The 20,214-nt window shown below is 49.7% G+C and overlaps 10 protein-coding genes across 10 annotated transcripts; 6 read left to right on the forward strand and 4 right to left on the reverse strand.

The window, feature by feature from the left end:
• Positions 1–131: 131 nt before the first annotated feature.
• On the forward strand, positions 132–1,214 carry BHQ10_001576 (uncharacterized protein; the record flags this gene model as incomplete). Its single annotated transcript, XM_040873627.1, has 1 exon — positions 132–1,214. One exon carries the CDS (start codon positions 132–134, stop codon positions 1,212–1,214), a length of 1,083 nt encoding a protein of 360 aa, XP_040730081.1.
• A 522-nt stretch (positions 1,215–1,736) lies between these two features.
• Positions 1,737–2,903, reverse strand: BHQ10_001577 (uncharacterized protein; the record flags this gene model as incomplete). The annotated part of the gene is made up of 1 exon (XM_040873628.1): positions 1,737–2,903. The coding sequence occupies one exon, from the start codon at positions 2,901–2,903 to the stop codon at positions 1,737–1,739; it is 1,167 nt and encodes a 388-aa protein (XP_040730082.1).
• Positions 2,904–4,457: 1,554 nt separating this feature from the next.
• BHQ10_001578 (uncharacterized protein) lies at positions 4,458–6,060 on the forward strand (the record flags this gene model as incomplete). The annotated part of the gene is made up of 6 exons (XM_040873629.1): positions 4,458–4,493; positions 4,552–4,655; positions 4,763–4,932; positions 4,997–5,031; positions 5,080–5,379; positions 5,437–6,060. The coding sequence occupies 6 exons, from the start codon at positions 4,458–4,460 to the stop codon at positions 6,058–6,060; spliced, it is 1,269 nt and encodes a 422-aa protein (XP_040730083.1).
• Positions 6,061–6,970: 910 nt separating this feature from the next.
• On the forward strand, positions 6,971–7,752 carry BHQ10_001579 (uncharacterized protein; the record flags this gene model as incomplete). Its single annotated transcript, XM_040873630.1, has 2 exons — positions 6,971–7,623; positions 7,695–7,752. 2 exons carry the CDS (start codon positions 6,971–6,973, stop codon positions 7,750–7,752), a joined length of 711 nt encoding a protein of 236 aa, XP_040730084.1.
• Positions 7,753–8,213: 461 nt separating this feature from the next.
• On the forward strand, positions 8,214–9,795 carry BHQ10_001580 (uncharacterized protein; the record flags this gene model as incomplete). Its single annotated transcript, XM_040873632.1, has 2 exons — positions 8,214–8,951; positions 9,010–9,795. 2 exons carry the CDS (start codon positions 8,214–8,216, stop codon positions 9,793–9,795), a joined length of 1,524 nt encoding a protein of 507 aa, XP_040730085.1.
• A 432-nt stretch (positions 9,796–10,227) lies between these two features.
• Positions 10,228–11,475, reverse strand: BHQ10_001581 (uncharacterized protein; the record flags this gene model as incomplete). The annotated part of the gene is made up of 1 exon (XM_040873633.1): positions 10,228–11,475. The coding sequence occupies one exon, from the start codon at positions 11,473–11,475 to the stop codon at positions 10,228–10,230; it is 1,248 nt and encodes a 415-aa protein (XP_040730086.1).
• A 3,149-nt stretch (positions 11,476–14,624) lies between these two features.
• On the forward strand, positions 14,625–15,011 carry BHQ10_001582 (uncharacterized protein; the record flags this gene model as incomplete). Its single annotated transcript, XM_040873634.1, has 2 exons — positions 14,625–14,649; positions 14,740–15,011. The coding sequence occupies 2 exons, from the start codon at positions 14,625–14,627 to the stop codon at positions 15,009–15,011; spliced, it is 297 nt and encodes a 98-aa protein (XP_040730087.1).
• Positions 15,012–15,473: 462 nt separating this feature from the next.
• On the reverse strand, positions 15,474–16,960 carry BHQ10_001583 (uncharacterized protein; the record flags this gene model as incomplete). The annotated part of the gene is made up of 2 exons (XM_040873635.1): positions 15,474–16,751; positions 16,832–16,960. 2 exons carry the CDS (start codon positions 16,958–16,960, stop codon positions 15,474–15,476), a joined length of 1,407 nt encoding a protein of 468 aa, XP_040730088.1.
• A 435-nt stretch (positions 16,961–17,395) lies between these two features.
• Positions 17,396–18,688, forward strand: BHQ10_001584 (uncharacterized protein; the record flags this gene model as incomplete). Its single annotated transcript, XM_040873636.1, has 1 exon — positions 17,396–18,688. The coding sequence occupies one exon, from the start codon at positions 17,396–17,398 to the stop codon at positions 18,686–18,688; it is 1,293 nt and encodes a 430-aa protein (XP_040730089.1).
• Positions 18,689–18,887: 199 nt separating this feature from the next.
• BHQ10_001585 (uncharacterized protein) lies at positions 18,888–19,763 on the reverse strand (the record flags this gene model as incomplete). The annotated part of the gene is made up of 4 exons (XM_040873637.1): positions 18,888–19,150; positions 19,202–19,395; positions 19,482–19,659; positions 19,745–19,763. 4 exons carry the CDS (start codon positions 19,761–19,763, stop codon positions 18,888–18,890), a joined length of 654 nt encoding a protein of 217 aa, XP_040730090.1.
• Positions 19,764–20,214: the final 451 nt, after the last annotated feature.

The raw sequence follows: 20,214 nt of genomic DNA on the forward strand, positions 1-20,214 counted from the left end.
TTATCTACAGATCGGAATTTATCCGACGATCCGATAACTATAGCTTTAGTGGCATAAACATCAATCTTCATCCGTATATTAACCTCTTCTTTCAAATAAAACATATTCGCAAAGTCGAAAGGACAGACAAAATGCTAGCCGTCTCGGAAAAAGAGCTGACCAAGCTCCTCCACAGCCTAACTCACACCAAATGCGACAACCTCCTTCAAACCCTTTCAACCGCGCTGGCCGCATTCTCCGCACAACGCAAAACAGCAGACATCGACATCCACCAACCAGCCCGAACCAGCATCGTCAGCGAAAAATGGTCCTCAACAACACTCTTCATGCCCGTATCCGACCATGCCTCTACAGGCTTCAAGGTCGTCACAGTCCCCAAAGTGAGTACACCCACAAACGGGATTAGAGGCGTAATCAACATCCTCTCTCCCGAGGGCCGGCTGGAGGGCGTCATGAGCGCGGCGGAAATCACTGCGTTCCGGACTGCGCTTGCTAGTATGATTCCTTTCAGACGATTCTGTTCTTCCGCTCAACAACAGACGAAGGGGAAGAGGGTTTTAATTTTCGGGTCGGGGAAGCAGGCGGAATGGCATGCGCGATTGGCGTTGTTGACTGTACCAAAACCTACGGATATCGAGGGGATGACATTCGTCAATCGAAGTCAGCGACGGCTGGAGGAGAGTATTTCATCTACATTAGTCCCAGAGCTAAAGGTGCAATATCCCCATCTTGAGATTCACGCTTATTCGCGCGAAGAACATGAAGGCAAGGAAGAGGATTTCCGGGCTCGTCTACGTGCTGATCTGGCATCGAGCGACGCCATATTTTGCTGCACACCTTCCATAGAACCATTATTCACATACGACGATCTCAACCCTCCAAAAAGGAGATATATCTCGTTGATTGGCTCGTATAAACCGCACATGCAAGAGATCGACTCTAGGACACTATTGTCGGGGGTAAACGGGACGATATACGTTGACTCGGTGGAAGCGTGCATGGAAGAAGCGGGGGAATTGATTATGGCGAAAGTTGAAGAGAGACAGTTGATTGAGTTGGGGGAGCTTGATACCTCTACTGCTAGTATTCTTGAAGGGGACGGAAATGTGGTTTTCAAGTGTGTTGGGATGGGTATTATGGACTTGGTTATTGCGAGGAATTTGTTGGATATGGCGAGGGAGCAAGGGCTGGGAACTGTTGTGGAAGGTTTCTAGATTTCGAATCACTTCTGTCATGGTCCGGAGCTGTATAGATTCATGACATACAGACCATCATCGTGGAGAAGTGGGTCAGATCGATCAGATCTGGCGTCTGCACAGAATCTTAGATCAAATAAAGGTCCGGACCATAATCTGGAGATCCGGACTGATGTATCTATGGAATATATGCACATAGTGGGAGTTCACTTCATTTCAGGGTATTGTTGATAACAACTTAGGAAAAATACAAGCGTATACTCTCACACATACAAAAAAAAATACAATACAATAGAAGAAAAGCACAGACAGGCCATGTCAAATTGTCCATTCAAGGCCGTGCCCACTAAGCAATATGGCTAAATGCTTCAACCTTTTTTTTCCCTTTTTTCTTTTTACCCTTCTGAGCAGGTCAACGAGCTGGAAAAAATTATGCCTCCCAATGATTTGAACGCCTGAAGTTTTGTTTCCCAAAGTGTACATCAAAAGAGTATTAAAGATAAGCTCCTTCCTTGGATATGTTATCTGTTCTTGAGCCGATCAAGCAGCCCAATCCGAGTCAAGAGGGTGGTTCTTTCCGCGTGGGATGGGAACCTGTGTAACTTTTGGAGCGACCCATTCGGATGCTTGAGGTGTGGTCTCGGGCTCAAAGGAAGCGACAGACTCAGAAGCACTGGCTTCGTTGGCACTCTCGTCTACCTTGGTCTTCTTCTTTGTCTTGTCCTTCTTCGAAGACACAGTGGTCCAGTCCTCGTCAGCGGCCGGGGCAGCTACGCCGAGAATACGCATCTGTTCATCCTCTGTAGGAAGGTTTCCAGACCAAGCGCCCGAAGAGCTTCCGCTGGCAGCCGCTGAAGCAGTTGGCTCAAAGGTATCAAGTAATGGCAGAGCAGCGTTCACTGCAGGAGCAGGAGCAGCCGCCGCACGGTTGCCGTTTGTGCTGGTCCAGGCATTGCTTGGGACGGAGGTCGCAGACTTCTTGCGGCTCACTTCCTGGCGCTCTGCTTCGCGGGCTGTGTGGAGTTGCTTCTCGAGATTCTTGCGTCGTTCGGCTTCGGCTTCCTGGTTGGCCTGCTTACGCGCTTCGTTCTTCTGTCGGTTCTGGCGCTGCTTCTTTGTTTCAACTTGCTTGAATGCCTGGGGCTTGGCTTTTTTCTCCTTGGTCTCCATTGATCCTGTCAAGCGGATAACAGAGGGGCCTGGGGCTGGCTTCTCGAGCATGTCAGAGACATTGCGACCCGAGGGAGAGACAAAGTCTGTCGAAGACAAGTCATCGTCGGCGTCTGCTCCGTTGCTTGATGGCGCACGGTTGGAAAAGTCGCTGCTGGCGCTTTCCTGGGTAAGAGGCAACGGCTTGTTGCGCTTCTCCTTGGGGGCCTTTGCCTTCGTTTCACCAACAGAGACGCCCGATCTAGCGGCAGCCAGACGTCTAGCGAACTCTTTGTTATCGACATCCTCCTCTGGCTCATTCGTGTCTTCTACCTGAGTGGTTACAGCAACGGGTTTTTCGTCCAGCTTTTTGGCAGGCGGTTCGGGTTGTTTGCGCGCCTTTTGTTTCTTTGGCTTGAGCGCTTGGACGATAGGCTCGACTTTTTCAGGTACGGCTTTGATTGGCGCCTTGTTCTTCAGCTTGGACCCGTTCGAGTAGTAGTATCCCAATCCACCGGCCACCACCAGCATAATCGCCCAACTCACGTAAGGGTTCATGTTGTCGGCCTATGCAAGAGCATATTAGCATCATCCACTTCGAAGGCGACTTTGAAGGTGGATCTTACTACAGATGTGTTTACAAGTAACACTAACCCAAGAAGATCGGAATCGCGATGCTACGAGCTTCGCAGTAGCGTGATCAGGACCAAGCGATGAGGGATTCAGTTCATGAGGACAACTTCAGATACGTTTCCTTTGGATGTTGCAGATCGGCCTTCAAGACCCGGATTTGCGGGGCCGCGTGGCTCGGGATGCAGGGGTTATTCTTCCGCAGGTGACTTAGACGGGTCGCAAGCGGGAATGCCAGATGTCCTTTTGAGTCGAGGTCGAGTGAGACAGGCACAGTGATATAGAGTGTGCCACAGTAGGACGACAGGCTGGTGTGTGTAGCAATGACGTTGTGAGTTGGCGTGTATGAGACGTGTCTTTTAGCGAAGGGAGGCTGTTGTCTGACTGTGAGATCAGAGCGTCGGCGAGTCGGTGGCTCTTGAAAGGAGCGGAGCGGAAGCTTCAAGTGGACAGATTGTCTGATTAGCAGCTATGCTTGCAGAGCAACGACAGAGATGAAAAGAAAAAAGAGAGCGTGAACAGGAGGTGGTTGTCAGTGAAAACCTTGACTGTTTACAAGTCGGTCGTGAGGATAGATGGGGGAGAAGAAGAAAGGAAACAGTGCAAGACGTGAGGTGTGAGAAGGTGGTTGAGGTGGTCTCTTTACGGCGGTGTGGTTGGCTGGGAGGACGTAACAAACTCGGAGCTTCAGGGGCCCTCCTTCCTTTTCCTCCTCTTTCCCCATAACACCATACAACGCTTATTATCATTATTATTATCAATGTCTTACTATCCCTCTATTCCTACGACTCTTGTACCTCTCAATGGAATTGCTGTACGTAATTATCACTATGAGCTGCATAATTAACAGATTCAGTCTACTGTCAGTTGGTCTGTGTTTGACTTCACATACAAACATCGCCAATTTCTACCGTCGCAACAAGCTTCGATGGTCGGTCGCTAACACTTACTAACTCATTTAGTACATTAGCAAGGTGTCACCCGGGCCAACCGCGTGCAGTATTCTCCTGAGCCACGTATACACTTTCCTCTCTTCAGATTCGCCGACCGTTGGTGGTGCCAATGGTTGCTGGAGTGGTGTCGCGGAAACGCGGTACTACTCCGACAGCATCCAGAGCAAGAGGCCAAGATTGATCATCTTTCAGTACAACTTCTCTATCTAGGTTTTCTGTACTGCCGTTGAGCTTAAACATGACCTACATACAGAGCTGGATAGATCCAATGTCGTGCAGACAACAATGAGTCTTTTAAAGAATATGACACAGCCAATGGCGGGCTGGCATTCGCGTAGCGGGGGAGGGGCTGCTGCATAAACTTCTTTGAGGCTTGAGCTCTCCGCTTCCTCTTCAACCGCCAGCCAATCTCCGCATGGACTCAGTGCATAAAAAGAAATTGTATTTCATATAAATCAGACATCTACAACCTCATATTCGGATTGGGATTAGTCAACCGTACACTCAGACATCGACAAGACCTCTCAATATGGCCAAGAACAAGATCATCATCGATACCGACCCAGTAAGCTGTCTATCCACTGCGGAAATCAATCGGTGGATTGACGAAACAAAAATTTTAGGGTATTGATGATATTCTTGCATTACTGCTCGCCTTCGCGGCGTCTCCGGAAGAAGTTGAGGTTGCGCTTATTTCGTTGACGTTTGGCAATATTGAGGTGCAGAGGTACGTAATTATATGGCATCCCGGTTACCTCACTTCTCTCATTTTACTTTGTTACCCAACAAATATCTTGCTCATACGTCCATGCTCAACGCTAATTTACTACACAGCTGCCTACGAAATGTCGTCTCAATGCTACACATCCTGGAACGTGAAATGGAATGGCGCAAGAAACAAGGCAGACCAGAAGGCTTTGAGACGCTGCGAACACACAAACCCGTCATTGCTGTCGGCGCTCAACAACCGCTAGACGACCAGAAAATGCTTGCAGACTATTTTCGTATGTATTGCTTAACCTTGCTGATCCGATCTGCTTGGTCAATTTTGACGCTAATAGTTATTAGATGGAAAGGATGGTCTAGGCGGCATTCATTTCACCGTGAGTCTCATTCTCCGGAGCTCTATACACATCTAATGTTGTCACTAGCATCCCCATCTCACGCCGGGCGAATCTTGGGAACATCTTTTTGATCCAATCTCAGATCCCGAGGTTCTTCCCAAAGTCGGCCCATCTCCATCGAAATCCCACCAGTCATTCATCCCGTCCAAACTTCCTGCGGCAGACGAGATTCTACGAGTTCTCAAAGAGAATGAAGAAAACACCGTGACTATTGTTGCCGTCGGGCCTCTGACGAATCTCGCATTGGCCGCCGCTAAAGATGCGGAAACATTTCTCCGTGTAAAGGAAGTGGTTGTTATGGGTGGGACGATCGACAAGCCGGGAAATGTAACACCATCACCTCTGAAGAACGTATTGTAAACGTTTGGACTAATGTTTCGATAGGTCACACCCGTAGGCGAGTTCAACTCCTACGCCGACGCAGTTGCTGCAGCACGCGTATTTGCCCTAACCTCACCTAAACCCGAAAGCACGCTCCCMCCCAGCAAACGCCTACCAGCCTATCCCGCAACACTCAGCAAGACACTTACCCTGAAACTCTTCCCACTGGATTTCACAAGTCAACACGATCTGATCCGCGGCGACTTTGACCGCACCATCACACCACTCCTACAATCAGGCAGCCCCCTCGCCGAATGGGTTGATGCCTTCATGGCACACGTCTTTCAAACCCTCGAGCGTCTCCATCCAGGCCACGAAGGCGCAAAGGCCAGTCTTACGTTACACGACCCCGTCTGTGTTTGGTACGCAATGACATCGGGTGATACTAGGTGGAAACCTACCCCAACATCACCGGAGGATATCCGCATTGAGACGGTGGGACAATGGACGAGGGGGATGTGTGTGGTCGATCGACGGAACAGACATAAAGTTGAGGATGATGTGGAGAGTCATAGTGATCATGGGTTGTGGTTGAGCTCGAGAGCTGGGAATAGGATTATCAGAATGGGGGGTTCACCTGGTGGAGAGACTTTTGGTATGTTGTTGTTGAAGAAGATTTTTGAATAGTTTACTACTTTGAATTTGTTTGGGTGATGTCATCATTGAATAGACGGGGCATATTAGGACTAGACTGCAGTTGAATAGACTACGCTCAAACTCGTTTCAGCCCTTGAGGCAATATTTGGACGTTAGTATCTGAGCGTCAAGTAATTTCAAAAACTGTCATGTAGATCTTTCGTTTCGACTTTGGCGATGTTACAATCTATCAAAATTTGAAATGATGTTGTATATTGTGGGTTGTGAGTTGGTATGTGTACCATGTATCTAGGTATGTCGTGCGCTGATCTCCATATGCCACCTTGCAGATGTCCAAGTCTCTGAAGATAAATGACGAAGTTGCAGTTAACAAAGTCTGAATCTTCATTAATATATCTAGGTGTGCAGTGTCTAGGTGGTGTCCAACGTAAAAAGCATCCTGACCACTGGCGATGACTTTGTCGATACATGAAGTGTGAGTATTGATAATTCAGGACAACTACAACATCAATACAAAGGCCACATACGTACTACCCTGATTGAAATTCGCAGCGGGTAGCTGCGTACTATTCTCCGGAATGCATCGTGGGTAGTTTGGAATGTGAAGCCATCCCGCCCAAACATCAATTACTCCAAGCCTATCGCGCGATAGGCTGGAGCTTATCCCCCCGGACACGAATCATAAAATAGTTGCAAATATTTACGCGGCGATCCATGCCAGTGAAGTTGATTTGGGGCGCGTTTTGTCAGTATCTCCGCTGCATGACATGTCTTTTGACTGCCGGTAGTCGTCGTATAAGAGAATCGAATATCTCCTTCTGTTGCGAGACTAACTGATACCTCTCTTCCTTCTACATACTTTCTTCTCCCTGTCCCTCGTTTGATTTAGGGTTTATCTATACAAGCCATCCTTTTACTACACTCATTTAAGACAAATAAAATGTACTTTCAAAACGTTCTCGCCTTTTCTGTGGCCTTGCTGGCAGGCACATCGATCGCTGCAGACTACAATGGCGGCGAAATACCTTCAAACCTGCGCAAAAACCGGTCCAAGCTGCGCGCCGCCGACCTCCTTTCTGGCTCTTCATCTGCACAGGTAGTCACAGTGACACCTATGGCGGCTGCTACCCCCAGCTCATCCGCTGTAGCTGATGCCAGTAAAGTCATGGTGCCCATGTCGTCAGTCGCCAAAGCAACATCCTCGGCGGCTCCATCATCATCGAAACATGCAACTAGATTCCAATCTTCGGTGAGACCATCAAAGTCAGTCGCGGCATCATCATCAGCTGCGCATCGCCCTGCTCAAGGCACCCACGCCGCGCAGATGCCTGCCTCAAGCCCATCGACCGTGGGCGATAATGACGTGAGCGTGCCAGTGCAGGAACTCGCCAAACAAGCAGATGCAACCGCCAACAAGGACGCGAACAAGCCGTTCTGGAACCGACCCATTTCTGACAGCAAACCCCGGCCCAATGCCCCGGATTTCAGCGAGGCTCCTGAGACGCGGGTTGATGACAAGGATAGTTGCTCGTTGCGGTGCCAGGACTTGGCGAATCAATGCGCTGAATTGCTGCCGAAAGACAATGATTTCTGGTAAGTTCTTCCATCCTTGTGGTAAGTAGTTATATGTTTAGTGTATTGATGCTAAATGATGATGGTGATAGCTGGGAGAACTATCCGGCGTGCCAAGACCGGTGCATCAAGGAGCACGTCCACTCGTGATTGGCTGGGCTGGCAGGGTAAGAGCACGTGAGTCTGTGCTGGTGTCTGAGCCATTTTTTAGCAGGACAATCCATTGATCTTCACTATGTAATACAATACCACTGTCACTGTTCTTTGCCCATATTAAGGCGTGTAATGTATCCATATAAACTAACCCAAGTACATACTGTGTGTAAAATAACACACTTGATACCAGTAGTCGGGGAGAATTTAGCCCAAAAAGGCAATCCCCTGTCGCGTGCTCAGCAGCGCCATTTTTACAGGCCAATAGCCCCGGCCTATCAGCGGCGATTGTTGGAGCACAAGGCACGCGACAGTCCCAGCGCCCATGTGATGTCGACATCTATATCTTGTGTAGCAGTCTCTAACTCTTGTCTAACATGTCTGAGTTTGACCTTGATGCTGTATAGCTGCTTATCGGAGTACTGTGTACCACTCTGCCAAACATCCATCTGAGCAGCATGCCAGCTCATCTCCCTCCTACMCCTGCCGCATCTGGCGAGTTTATCGTCAAGGAGTCCTCTTTTCATGCCATAGACGCCATGTCTGAACACTCGTTTGCCTTGCCACCTGCGGCATTGAGCCCTGTTGCTGCGGACAGTGGCATCGCAAACAGTCGCAAGGGGTCATTGGTATCGCAGTCTCCCATATCGCCTGCTTCTCCAGAGCGCAAGAACAGTGTAGGCTCTGCTGCTCGCGCGGGGACAAAACGTACAGCAGCAGCAACAGCTAGCACTGCATCCTCGACAACGGCGCTGGACGAATTTAACCTGCCGCCGCCACCAACACGATCAAGAAAGATCATTCAAATGAAACCCAAGACCACCCCATCATCAAGCCGCAGCGCATCAACACCATCAACAGCACTAGCAACAAAGCAATCTCCACAACGGAAAGCTTCAACATCCAAACCCAGCTCAGGCTCAACCGGCACTTCGTCTAAAAGCGGAAATAATGCTACAGCCATTTCCCCAGTAGAAGCCGCACTCAACAATGAGGCTACTTCACCCACCCAGCAACAATCCAAAAGAAAACAACCCAGCGCTACGTCCGCGGCAGGACGCAAAATTGCGCGCAAGACCGCTCACAGCCTAATTGAGCGCCGAAGACGGTCCAAGATGAATGAGGAGTTTGCGACGTTAAAGGATATGATTCCTGCATGTCGGGGGCAGGAGATGCACAAGCTCGCTATTCTTCAGGTCAGTCTTTTCATCCGGAACAGGAAATTTGCGAAATGTATGCTAATTGTCCGCATAGGCAAGCATCGACTACATGAACTACCTCGAAGAATGCATCACTGAATTGAAAAACAACGCCTCATCAGCAGCCGGACGGACAACCTCCGTCTCCAAAAAGCTGAAATTAGACGGTCCTCCTCTCGCACCACCGTCACCAACATCACCTGAAATGCTTGTGCCACCGGACATGGCAGAAGAAGACTCTGCTGGCTCAGCATCAGAATCCTCCTCATCACCCGAACTTTTCCCTCAGACAAGCAGCAATAACAACAGAACAAACACATCAACCTACTACTCCTCGCCATCCTTCTCACCCTACACAGGCCCAGTAAGCAACTCACAACAACAAATTCAAACCCTCGACGGAATCAACCATCCCATCCTCCCATCCCCGGCTCTGAGACCTTTATACTCCCCTCAAATACGGGCCCAGCAACCACAATCCGAATTACATCAAATGGGGAACGCGACCTCATACCGTGTTCCGCAACAGATTGCCTCCACGACTCCGTCACCTGCTATTCTGCCTCAGCAACAACACCATTACCAACAACAGCAACAACATAGACAAAGCATCTCGTCGACGCATACTATGGCCAGTCCCGTGTTTGTGGCGCACGATAGTATAATCGACCAAGAAGCGAGCGCGGCACTATTAATGTTGAATATGGACCGGCGTGGAGCGTCGATAAGTGAAGGTAGTGCTGGGAAAGAAGATAAGAAATCTCCTTCCTCTGCGTCTGCATCATCCGCGTCACAGGACAGGAGGATGGGTATGAGTGTACGGGATTTACTTACGTCGTAATTTATCTACTCTTCATGTACCTTGTTACTTATGATAGACTTGATTTATGAAATGAACGATTAATTTGTCTATGCCAAAATGCAGCTTTAGTCATTTCATGTATCGAAACTCTGTACAAGAATGAAAAAAAGGCAAATTTCAACCAAACCTTCATGGTTAATGATAAGCAGACCAAAAGAAAAACAAGGCAGGACAGTTTGTAAAGAGAACAACACAGTTGCCCACCCACTTTCAAAAGCAAGAATAGAACGTACGCCGTTGTATGTGTTGAGAGTAAGACAAGAAAAAATATTGAACGAAGGGATGTCGATAGACGTATGCAATGATGCTGGACAGAAAAAAAGAACATGCAATAAGGATGGATGGTAGTGTACTGTACATTAGAGGTATGTTGGTAGGTTCAATGGTGCCGCATGAAAAAAAGGGGAGAGACTAGATGTCAAAACTCCATCGCCATTTCAATGGCTGCATCTGTTCTCTCGATCGCGGCTCGTTCACTTCAAGATGTATAGCTTCAATGCTTTTGTCTACTTCTCGAGACGAAACCGCTAGGTTGAGATACGACGGATGAAACCCCTTGCCGCCATCTGCTGCTGTGCGTTTGGAGTCAGGCCGCGAATACGGTGTGTCCGGCCAATGGAGCGAGTCGTCCGGCGACCCCATGCTCGATGGCGAATTGGACCTGGAATGGAAGGATGGGGATAACTGGAGATGCCACTCGTCGTATGCACGTACGTTCGTCATGGATGTCGATCGTGGTGTCTCTACTGTAGTTGCTGCTTTGGGCGGTGCTTGTAAATTGTCGCGGTCTCCGTCACCTGTCTCCGGTGACGACAATGGCGTGTCAATCTCTAGCATTGGAGGTCGGTGCTTCTTGTAATTGTCGAAAGTCCGACGGTACGAATTGGTCGCCTTGTTGATCAACCACCCAGGTCGATCTGTAATGGGACTCAACTGTCCCTCCTGGATCATCTCTTCCTCTTCCTCTGACTCCTTGATCTTCATGTCAATGCGACTTCTTCTTCGTATGCTCGGATCTCGACTTTCACGCATAACATCATGTCTGGCTTTCCCGGCCATGACCTTGGCGCTAGGAGGCGGCTGAAGCATCCATCGTGTCTCTGCCCGACTCGTCGGACCGCTCACTATGGGCGGGTGCAAATCATTGACGGGTGGTGCTCTTGCAATATAGTATTTATTTGAATGACCAGTCCCGGCCCTAGCACGACCGGAGATACCCACGGATGAGCCCTGGATGGTATCTTCCTGCTCCTCCTCACCCCAAAGTACCTCATCCTCTCGCTGGAAGCGCGACCAATGAAATTTGTCACTCAGGGTTGCTTTCTCCTTCCCACCTGACAGCACTGACCCCTCAACTGTCATACTCGACGTAGACGACAACCTTGGCAATCCATCACCCGGGCAATTCTTCGATCGGTGCCGACGAGCTGGCGGACCGGGCCCTAAGGCAATCTCCTCCATCCATCCTGCATTTGTACTAAAAGGCGTCGGCTGAGGAAATAGGTGAGGTTGATCGGTCACAATCACCGAGGACTTTGCCTGTTCCCGCTGAGCCCGAAGGGCGTCCTTCTTACGGCGACGACGATTTTCGGCTTCGGCACAGGGAGTGCATGTGGCATAGTAGAATATAGCGGACTGTACGCCGCGAGCCAGCCACATGGCGCTGGTTCTTATGGAAGGTAGGTAGTGTCACTTAGGACAGTTTTGGGCGTTGCACGCAACGACTTGCACGGGATACGGAGCGCATGGAGGACAGCGGCAATTAGCCCGGTGGGCGATGATGATGCCCTAAGAGGTGGCCGGATGTGTCGATATGTTATTGGAGATCTGCACGCCTTCGCTCTTCGTCTGTCAGGGCAGAGAATGTCTGTTGTCGATGTTGTACGAATCGAGTATCCGCCGGCGCTTGCAGTACGGAACGCTTCTGCCTCGATTTTTGGCAACGGTCGCTAAGAAACGGTGAAAAGAGAGAAATGAAATCGCAAAGTTCGAAGTCGACCGATTTTGTAAAATGAAGCACGTAAAGAAAAACCTCATGCAGGCTGAAGAGGTGAAGAGAGAGCGAAACAAACGAAACAAAGAGTTTGACATGAAGCAAAGCAGAGATGCAAGCGAACAAGGGGAAGTTGGCGTACTTGCTGTACGTCCAACGAGGAGGGGGGATTGCTTAGTGCGTCCCAGTTTGGCACACTAAAAGCGCTGCCCCACCGCAATGTACCGATTGGCAGTGTCTCATTGGTTGAGACATGAGCACACTGCCGCCGCTACGGTGTCACCAGGCTGTTTGTGGACTAGCGCTACATGTCTGACTGTTTCGTATCGTCGTCTTGGCTGGTACTGTACATTGTATTACTACATAGTACGTCTACATTGTATTGTGCTGTGCTGACTCTGTTGCGCTCCAGATATAATTCTACTTGACAACGATTCTACCAATTCTACACTTTGAGGACGATTTCTGAAAAATCGAGTTGCAGACAGGAGAACGATGAGTCGGAACTCATTCGACTCTGCCCGTGGGGCGCCTTACACCGCCACATGGGGCGCAACCTGATACGCACGTACAAACTGATGTGGAGACATGTGCTCCGTGTGATGGAATCATTGGCCTCGGAATATACGTACGTAGCTGAGTATCAAGTAGATCCTACGTCAATTTGTGCCCGTGATGTCGCACGGTCAATTCGTGTGTACGATGTAGATATGTTGAAGTAACTCCGTACTCCGTCTCCGTAAGATACCCAATCTTGATCAATCGATCGTTCAGTGCTTCCCCACGTGGCCAGCATGTCATGTCAGGTAATCGAAATACATGAATATCTATGTTACGACTCACAGTGACTACTTTTTGAAGCGCCGAGTACTACAAGTCAACAAACTTGAGTGACATGGCTGTTATAAGAGTCATGTGCTTTCCGAGGCAGCCTGTACATACCTCTCCGCGGTCTTGCGATGCGTCCCTTTCCTACGAGTCAGTGTTGGTTCAGGTACATAGGCACGTACACTATATCGGTCATGTCTCCCAATCACACCCCCGATGTGGTAGCTGGCTATACCTAACGAGGTCGGTATTCATTCAGACTCTAGCCATACACTTTGACGATCTATAAAGGTAAATCGCACCAAAGACAAATACTTCGTCGCTCCCGATCACTGCCAGCAACATTCGCGCATCCCTCGCCAAAACAATGTACCCTCTTCGCTTCTGCATCCGCGCACTGTTTCTTACGACAACCCGCGCAAAGCCATCCGTCGTGCACAGTGCAGCGGCAAAAGTCTCCGTCACCGGGTTGGAAGTTGTATGATGTCGATGCCGAAGGCGGTTTCGTGAAATTTCGGCTTCTATGCGGATTTCCCTCTGCCCAGCAGTCTGTGCAGAGATGACGCGTTCGAGTGCGCCATGCACTGGTCTTTTGTGCAAAGGATTCCTATTGCTTGATCGTTAGTTGGGGATCTTCAACGGACCGAGGGACTAGATGGGTTACTGACCCGCACGATGCAAGCGTCGCATACAGGGCTAGAGCAGTATCGACATAATCCAAAATGATAACCCTTTCGATGATCCGATTCGGCACAGTGCATTTGCGTGAGGCTTTTCAGATGTTTCCAATATGGATTCTGGTGCCAACCGACAAATATATCCTGTCGTACTTCTGCAGCGGCTCCATCCTTTTGGCTCGACTTGGTTGACTGTCTGGGGCGCGGAAAGCCGTGGAGGACAGCCCTGACCTCGCTGTTCACTCGCGAAAGGTGGAGTAGGTCTCCGACTCCCAGATGAGATGCCAGTGTCGAGACCACCGGCCATGGAAAAAGTAAGTCAATCAATTCCGCCATTGAGCATAGTCATTCATATATCGGCCCCTTTTGCTATGTATCCGTATATGTATGCAGGTGTTGATGATCCGGCTTATATAACGCCGCACGGCTTGCACTTAATGTCGCTCAAGCCCCAATAGACCATTTCAGCAGTTGCTGCAAGACATATACAGTCGACCAAAAGTCTGCCAACTGTCTATGTTCTGCAAGATAATATCCAGCCCAAAGCTTCATCGAAAAGAATCCAAGACGTCTCGTACAAGGCTGCGTAGTGGGCTGAAGATCGTCGGGATCAGGTTGATGGATTAGCGTGATGCGGCGAGCATGCGTAATTGGCTGCGTAGACTGGCGAATGCATGCTTAGGCAAGCATGAACCCTCAGCTTGCTATTAGCTAGGCTCGCGAGAGAAATGTCATGTCAGCAACCGACGAGGCCAAATAGTGAGATGATTCGATGAGGGATCCGCCAAGACAGTGAATGCAGTCAGCGCTGAGCCGGGAGTTATGGTTTGCGGAGATTGCAAGGAATGAGTTAGATTGAACATGTCCGATTTGAACATGCTCTTGATCAGGTCGTATAGATCATCTAAGGTCTGCAAGTCATGTTCAGAGCAAAGTCTAGTTGGAGATGAAAGCAAACTACAGCAAACAAGGATAAGGCGAGCCTCATGAAAGCGCCAAGACTTGACCAAAGGTGGAGCTAGCCTCCAGAATCTGAGAGCTGCGGTCCATTTCAACCACGACCCTAAGCACCATGACAAGCACTTGAACCAGAGCATGCTTTGACTCTAGTTCCTCAAACCCTTCAATCGCATAAGGTTTCGCTACAGGCTTTGTCTCATGTGATGCATTGAGTGCCATCATCCGTCTTCTTGAAGTTAGGCCTGCGCGGTCGTCGGATAGCTACTGCGCAGTAACTACCTCAGCAAAACATTCGTCTGTCGAGATACCTCACAGATTGACATTAGTCGATCAATAACCAATCAGGCGCCATGTCTCTAAGCGCATATATTAATAGTAAGCTTCCACTCCCTCTCCTGATAGTATCATGCCCCGCCTCAAAACAAAACCGAAAAGCAACTAGAATGCTAGCTAACAACATCACAGAAAAAGTCCTCGTCATCACCGTCGACGGCCGCACCCTCCTCGGCACCCTCCTCTCCACCGACCAACTCACCAACCTTGTCCTCACCCAAACCGTCGAACGCATAATCCGCACTCCGGAGGACCCCGAACCCAGTTCCGAGATTGAGCATGGCTTGTACCTGATTCGAGGCGATAATGTGGTTGTTTGCGGCGAAGTGGATGAGGGGATTGACAATGATATTGACTGGAGTAAAGTCAAGGGAGAGGTTATTCGGGGGACGAAGAATGTATGATCATGTCACTGTATGAATAGATGATTAATATTGCACGACTCGAGAGAGGGGAACCGCATGAAGTCTCAATGAGAGAAAAGAATAGGAACGAGGAATCAACGATACCATTCTCGCATGGATTATCGAAATGCATATCGCTTCGATCCGACACATAACGTTCGACGAATATGGAGGTTTGAACGAACTGGAATCGAATCCGACGCCGCAACAGTTGACTATGCGACAGCGCACAAATCTTTGATTTACAAAAGATCGCAGACTAAGTGGCTCTCTCATTTCTTCGTGCATTACATGGCAATGTTAGGAGTAGATTACTTCAGATTGCTGAGCGAAATGTTACTCAAACTTACAAACGTAATCGCCCGTAAAAGGTAAATCAATGGTATAAAAGCGTGGTAAGGTTTGATGAGATCAACTTTTAATATCATCATAGAATTCGACAGTAAAATAAACGCGTTCAATCTATCCTATCGAGCTAAGATCAAGTGGGACACTACTTCCTCTGCCCGCGCGATATCTCCGTACTCCACCGGTAAAAGGTCGAGGTTTGGGTAGTAGACTCTCGTCCTGGAATTTGAAGCGCGTATCTTGTACCGTGCTTCGAGTCGGTCCTGGTGATGATGGATGGGAAACTGGAGTTGATGTCCCGTTGCTAAGTGTATAAGCGCTTGGATCTAGAGCTGACCGCCCCTGACTGCGGAGAGAATGGTCATCGTATGAGGTAGGTCGTGATGATACGGGAGTTGAAGATGCAGACGGACGCCCAGGAGGTGCTAAAGAAGGCGGTGACGTAGGCGGGGGAGGTGGTGGTGGACTAGATACTGGCAGTGATGGTGCTGAGCCTGGAGGTGGTGCTGAAGGAGCTGAAGTGTTGTGTGAGTGTCCAAAAGCATTTCGAGCAGCTTGCATCGCAATGGATGCAACAGCAGGAGAAGCCCCATTGGGTAGAGGTGGAGCTGAAGATGGCGGTGGAGGAGGCGGGGGATGAGCCGAAACAGGAAGCCTCGGAGCAGGTATGGAAGGCGGTGGTGGTGGTGCACTCGGCGGTGCAGGGCTCACTGATACAGGAGGAGGAGGCGGCGGTGGTACTGAGGGCGCCGTACCAGACGGCTTTCGAGATGCCAATGGGGGAGGTGGTGGAGGAGTCTTTCCTGACCCTGGAAGAGGAGGGGGAGCACGCGGTGGTATCTCCAAGGTAGACGAGGGCCGCGACGCAGGCTTTGGTGGTGGCCTTCGCAGATTCGCGACTAATGGGTTGGGTGCAGGAGACTCTGGAGCAGAGGGAGGTACTGGAGGTGGTCGCGCTCCTGGTGGTTTCGGTGCTGCGCCTACTGGCGGTCTTGGTGCTGACGCGGTCGTGGCTCSTGGACGAGTTGCTTCTGAGTCGGACAGATATGAAGAGTCTCTGTTCGCACCAGTATCAACACCGCCTCGACTGCGTAGCTTAGGCATGCCGCCAGCGAACAAACCCCCCAATTGAGGTGCACCGCTCGTTGCGCCTGAACTGCCACTATCATCTCTCGCCGGCCCGGTATCACTACTGCTTCGTAATCTGTTCGCCGAAGGGATAGGAGGCGCTAGTCCACCGGGAGCCTTGGGCATCCCCGGTACTGGTGGTGCGCCTCCAATCGGTGGACCTCCAGATTTGTTCTCGTTCCCAACAATGGGCGCCGATCGATCATTGGTAACCGCTTTCCTTAGTCTGGGCGCGCCTTTGTTGATATCTGCGAAAAGAGCGCTCTATACGCACAGTTAGTAAAGAATATTTGTGTTGTATGACGTAGACCTATCGACTTGTGTTAATTGAGAGAAGAACGTACTCTGTCCCCACCACCAGCACCTTTAGCTGGCCTGGCAGGCATACTTCCTCCAGGCGGCGGCGGAGGCGGTGGTGGAGGACCTCCCATGCCTGGAGGAGGGGGAGGGGGAGGAGGCGGCGGAGGAGGCATCGTGTTCGTCTATCGTTGAGCTGGAGGTAAGCTGTGCAGAATGGCAGAATGAGACCCCAGATACCCGCAAGGCAGGTAAGCTGGGTAGGAAGTAGTCGATATTACAAAGTCGGAAGGTCAGCGGGTCGTAAAATTGGCGACATAGGAGGGGCCAACATGGGACGTTGATCGTGAAGGCAGATGAAATGAAGCCTGTTTGTCGGTTAGTTGAGTGGTTTGTCGAGTCGTAGTTCCATCGCCAACGATGTCACTTGGGTCGTTGAGGGCTCGCGTGGCGGTGTTCTAAGCGTAAATGAGTAAGGCTGGGGCTCCTGCGGGCCTGCTTGGACCCATATTAGTTAGGCGGTAACTTTTCCGCCTGCGTTTCCGTTAAGCGCCAGAAAGCTCAGGCGTTTATCTCCTTTCCTCCCAAGGTCTCACAGTAATAAAGACACAATGGGTAGTGTCTTTATACGCCCTCATGGGGCACCTAGGCTGCGAAGGGCAGTTTGTCAATTCTGCGAACGAACGAAACGAACAGAGGCTGTGTCTTACTCGACGTTACAGCGGGCGCCACTTAGAAACGCTCTCCAACATCCGACTCGCCATGCCAGTAACACACCATTGCGACAAGATTATGTTCACTTGTTAGCGTCCGATTCGTCAATCGTCAAGCCGTTACAGATTCCTAGAAGACTGTTGTCGTCAACTCCAGACATAACGACATCTCTTGCTGAGATCAAAGAAAAGTCCGAAGCCTTACGCCGTTCAGATACAGCAGCCCCGGAAGAAGCAGTAATTGCGCTGCTCCAGCAATGCCTACATCATGTCGAATCCTTTCTGAAAGTACAGGAGTTGCATGAGACAGAGAACTCGAATCCGGCTCCGAAGGTGACTGCGACGAAATCGACTGCGGCATCGTCTCTACTTGGCCTCGACGAAAAGCAGGCTACGCCCGGAAAATTGAGAATACCTAAGGTGGAATCTAGGGTTGTGGACTCTATATCGCAAATATCTACTGAGCTTTTAGTGGATGAAAAGGTCTTCATTTCTCCTGAAGTCCTCGAACTATACACCAAGATCCACGTCCTCCTCAAGCGGGCCGACTACCTCCCTCAGATCTTCTCGCTATACGCCAATAAACCTATTCCGGAAGCAAACACATCACCCATTAAATTCCGCCAACAGAACCCCAATAGCTTGAAGAATGCCATTTCGTCAAAGCTTGCAAACGAGGCTTTAGAGATTGCTTTAGAGCAGAAGAATCTATCGCTTGCGCTTGCTATTATCGACACGACCTTTTGCGCGCCAGCCTTTACCAGAGCTAAATTGTTAAAGAATGCTGCCGTGCCTCTCGCAGGTTTGGCAACTGCGCCTTTGGCATCGTACGTGGTTGCAACATGGGCTGCGAATATGCAAAACACCATGGACGAATCGCTTGCAACGGGAATCACGTTTACCGCAACGCTGGCATACATAGGGTTCACATCATCCGTGGGAATTATCGCTGTTGCTACAAGCAACGATCAAATGGAGCGAGTTTCATGGGCTCCTGGCATCCCCTTGCGACATCGGTGGCTTAGGGAAGAAGAGCGAGGAGCACTTGATAGGGTGGCTATGGCCTGGGGTTTCAGAGACCCGTACAGAAGAGGTGAAGAGGAGGGTGAGGAGTGGGAAAGTCTTCGCGAGTTCATCGGTATGAGAGGTATGATTCTCGATAGGACAGAGTTGATGGAGGGTATGCAGTAGTCGCAGTTCGTAAATAGGCTATAGATATCCCATATCTTGTACAACTAATCTATCAATGTTGACAAACTCAGAGCAACAGATTTCAAGGGAGTAGAAAGTCTTTATTTTGGACCTAACTAAGCCTATTTGGTTTTATGTTATTTTCAGTCAACCAGACCATGACGCCCCAACATGCAGTCAATGCAATTAAGCACAGAACTTAGTACAGGCGCTTAGGAGGAGACATGGAAGCCTTGATGACAAGACTTCCAACGTTCTGCCAGCCCTTCTTGAGAAGAGAGACAAGGTAGTTGATGGCAAGCATAATGTTGGAGATCAATTCCTCCTCGGTCATGCCGACGTTGCCGACGGCGACACCCAAGCAGAGAACCTTCTTGAGCTGGAACTTGATGGTAGACTTGACTTCGGTAACCTTGGCGTCCATGTCCTCAGCGTGGGAGAGAGGAGTAGGGAATTTACCAGCTGTAATGATGTTAGCATAATGCAAGAGAATTCTTTTGGAGTAATACTGACCCCTAGAAAGACCGGGTCCCAAGATACGGGGAATCTGCTTGATCAAGGTGTCGGAAGCGACGAAAGCATCGTACTTGCGGGCGAGCTTCTTGATGAGCTTCTTGTTCTTGTTGAGCTTCTTCAAGTCGTCGACAGAAGCAGACTCCAATCCCAAGTGCTTGGCACGGTCGAGATCGTGCTGGTCACCAATGATGCTGGACTCTAGTCAGCAACCTATAATCCCAGTCTCGCACATCTTGTTTCCAATTTCATGCATATAGAACAGGACGGTCGAACATACCAGACGGTCATACCAGGGCGAGGAACGTTGGGAAGGCGGATGGTGCCGGAGAAACGCTTGTCACGCTGGGGGTCATAGTTCTTCAAGCCGATCTGGAGTTCGACGGTCTCGAGGAAGTTACGCTTCTTGGTGTTTTGAGAGTAGTCCAAAAGCTGTTGGACATTTTGACGCACTCCGGCTGTTGATTGAAATTCAGTTAGATGGCAAATTCTTCTTGGACGCTCGCAGACAACATCGAGTCGCTCGACAAAGAAGAAGCTTACCGACTGTGATCTTAGACATGATGGCGACAGTCTTCCAGAAGAATGATAAGTTCTTATGGTGTGGCTCTGCGTTAAATGTCGTTCGGATTCGAGGAATTAGCAGTACAAGCAGCTCTCGGCTTTTGAATATCGAAAAGATTTTCCCCGCTTGTGGGAAGAAGTAGCCGCTAGACCGGAAAAAGACTAGTATGCCCTAAAATTTCGCAGCTGCCAAGACCTTTCCTTCGTCAAGAAGTCCCGTGACTCCGAGGGATTACAGGCAATGTGATTGGTTGGCGACGATTGCATGTAAACATTCTGTAAAGAGCACATTGAGCGATTTGCTGATGCGATAGACAGATTAGAAAAGAGATTAAATGACTTCAGATTAAAGAGCACGGAATGGTAAGGGGAACTCTTACGGTATAATCTTGATCTTGCCTCTTCTGAACCATTCAGTCTCCTCTTTTTGGTACAGAGTAGTCTTCCAG

Source organism: Talaromyces amestolkiae (assembly GCF_001896365.1).
Source record: "Talaromyces amestolkiae strain CIB chromosome Unknown scaffold2.1, whole genome shotgun sequence".
Taxonomy (NCBI): Eukaryota; Fungi; Ascomycota; class Eurotiomycetes; order Eurotiales; family Trichocomaceae; genus Talaromyces; species Talaromyces amestolkiae.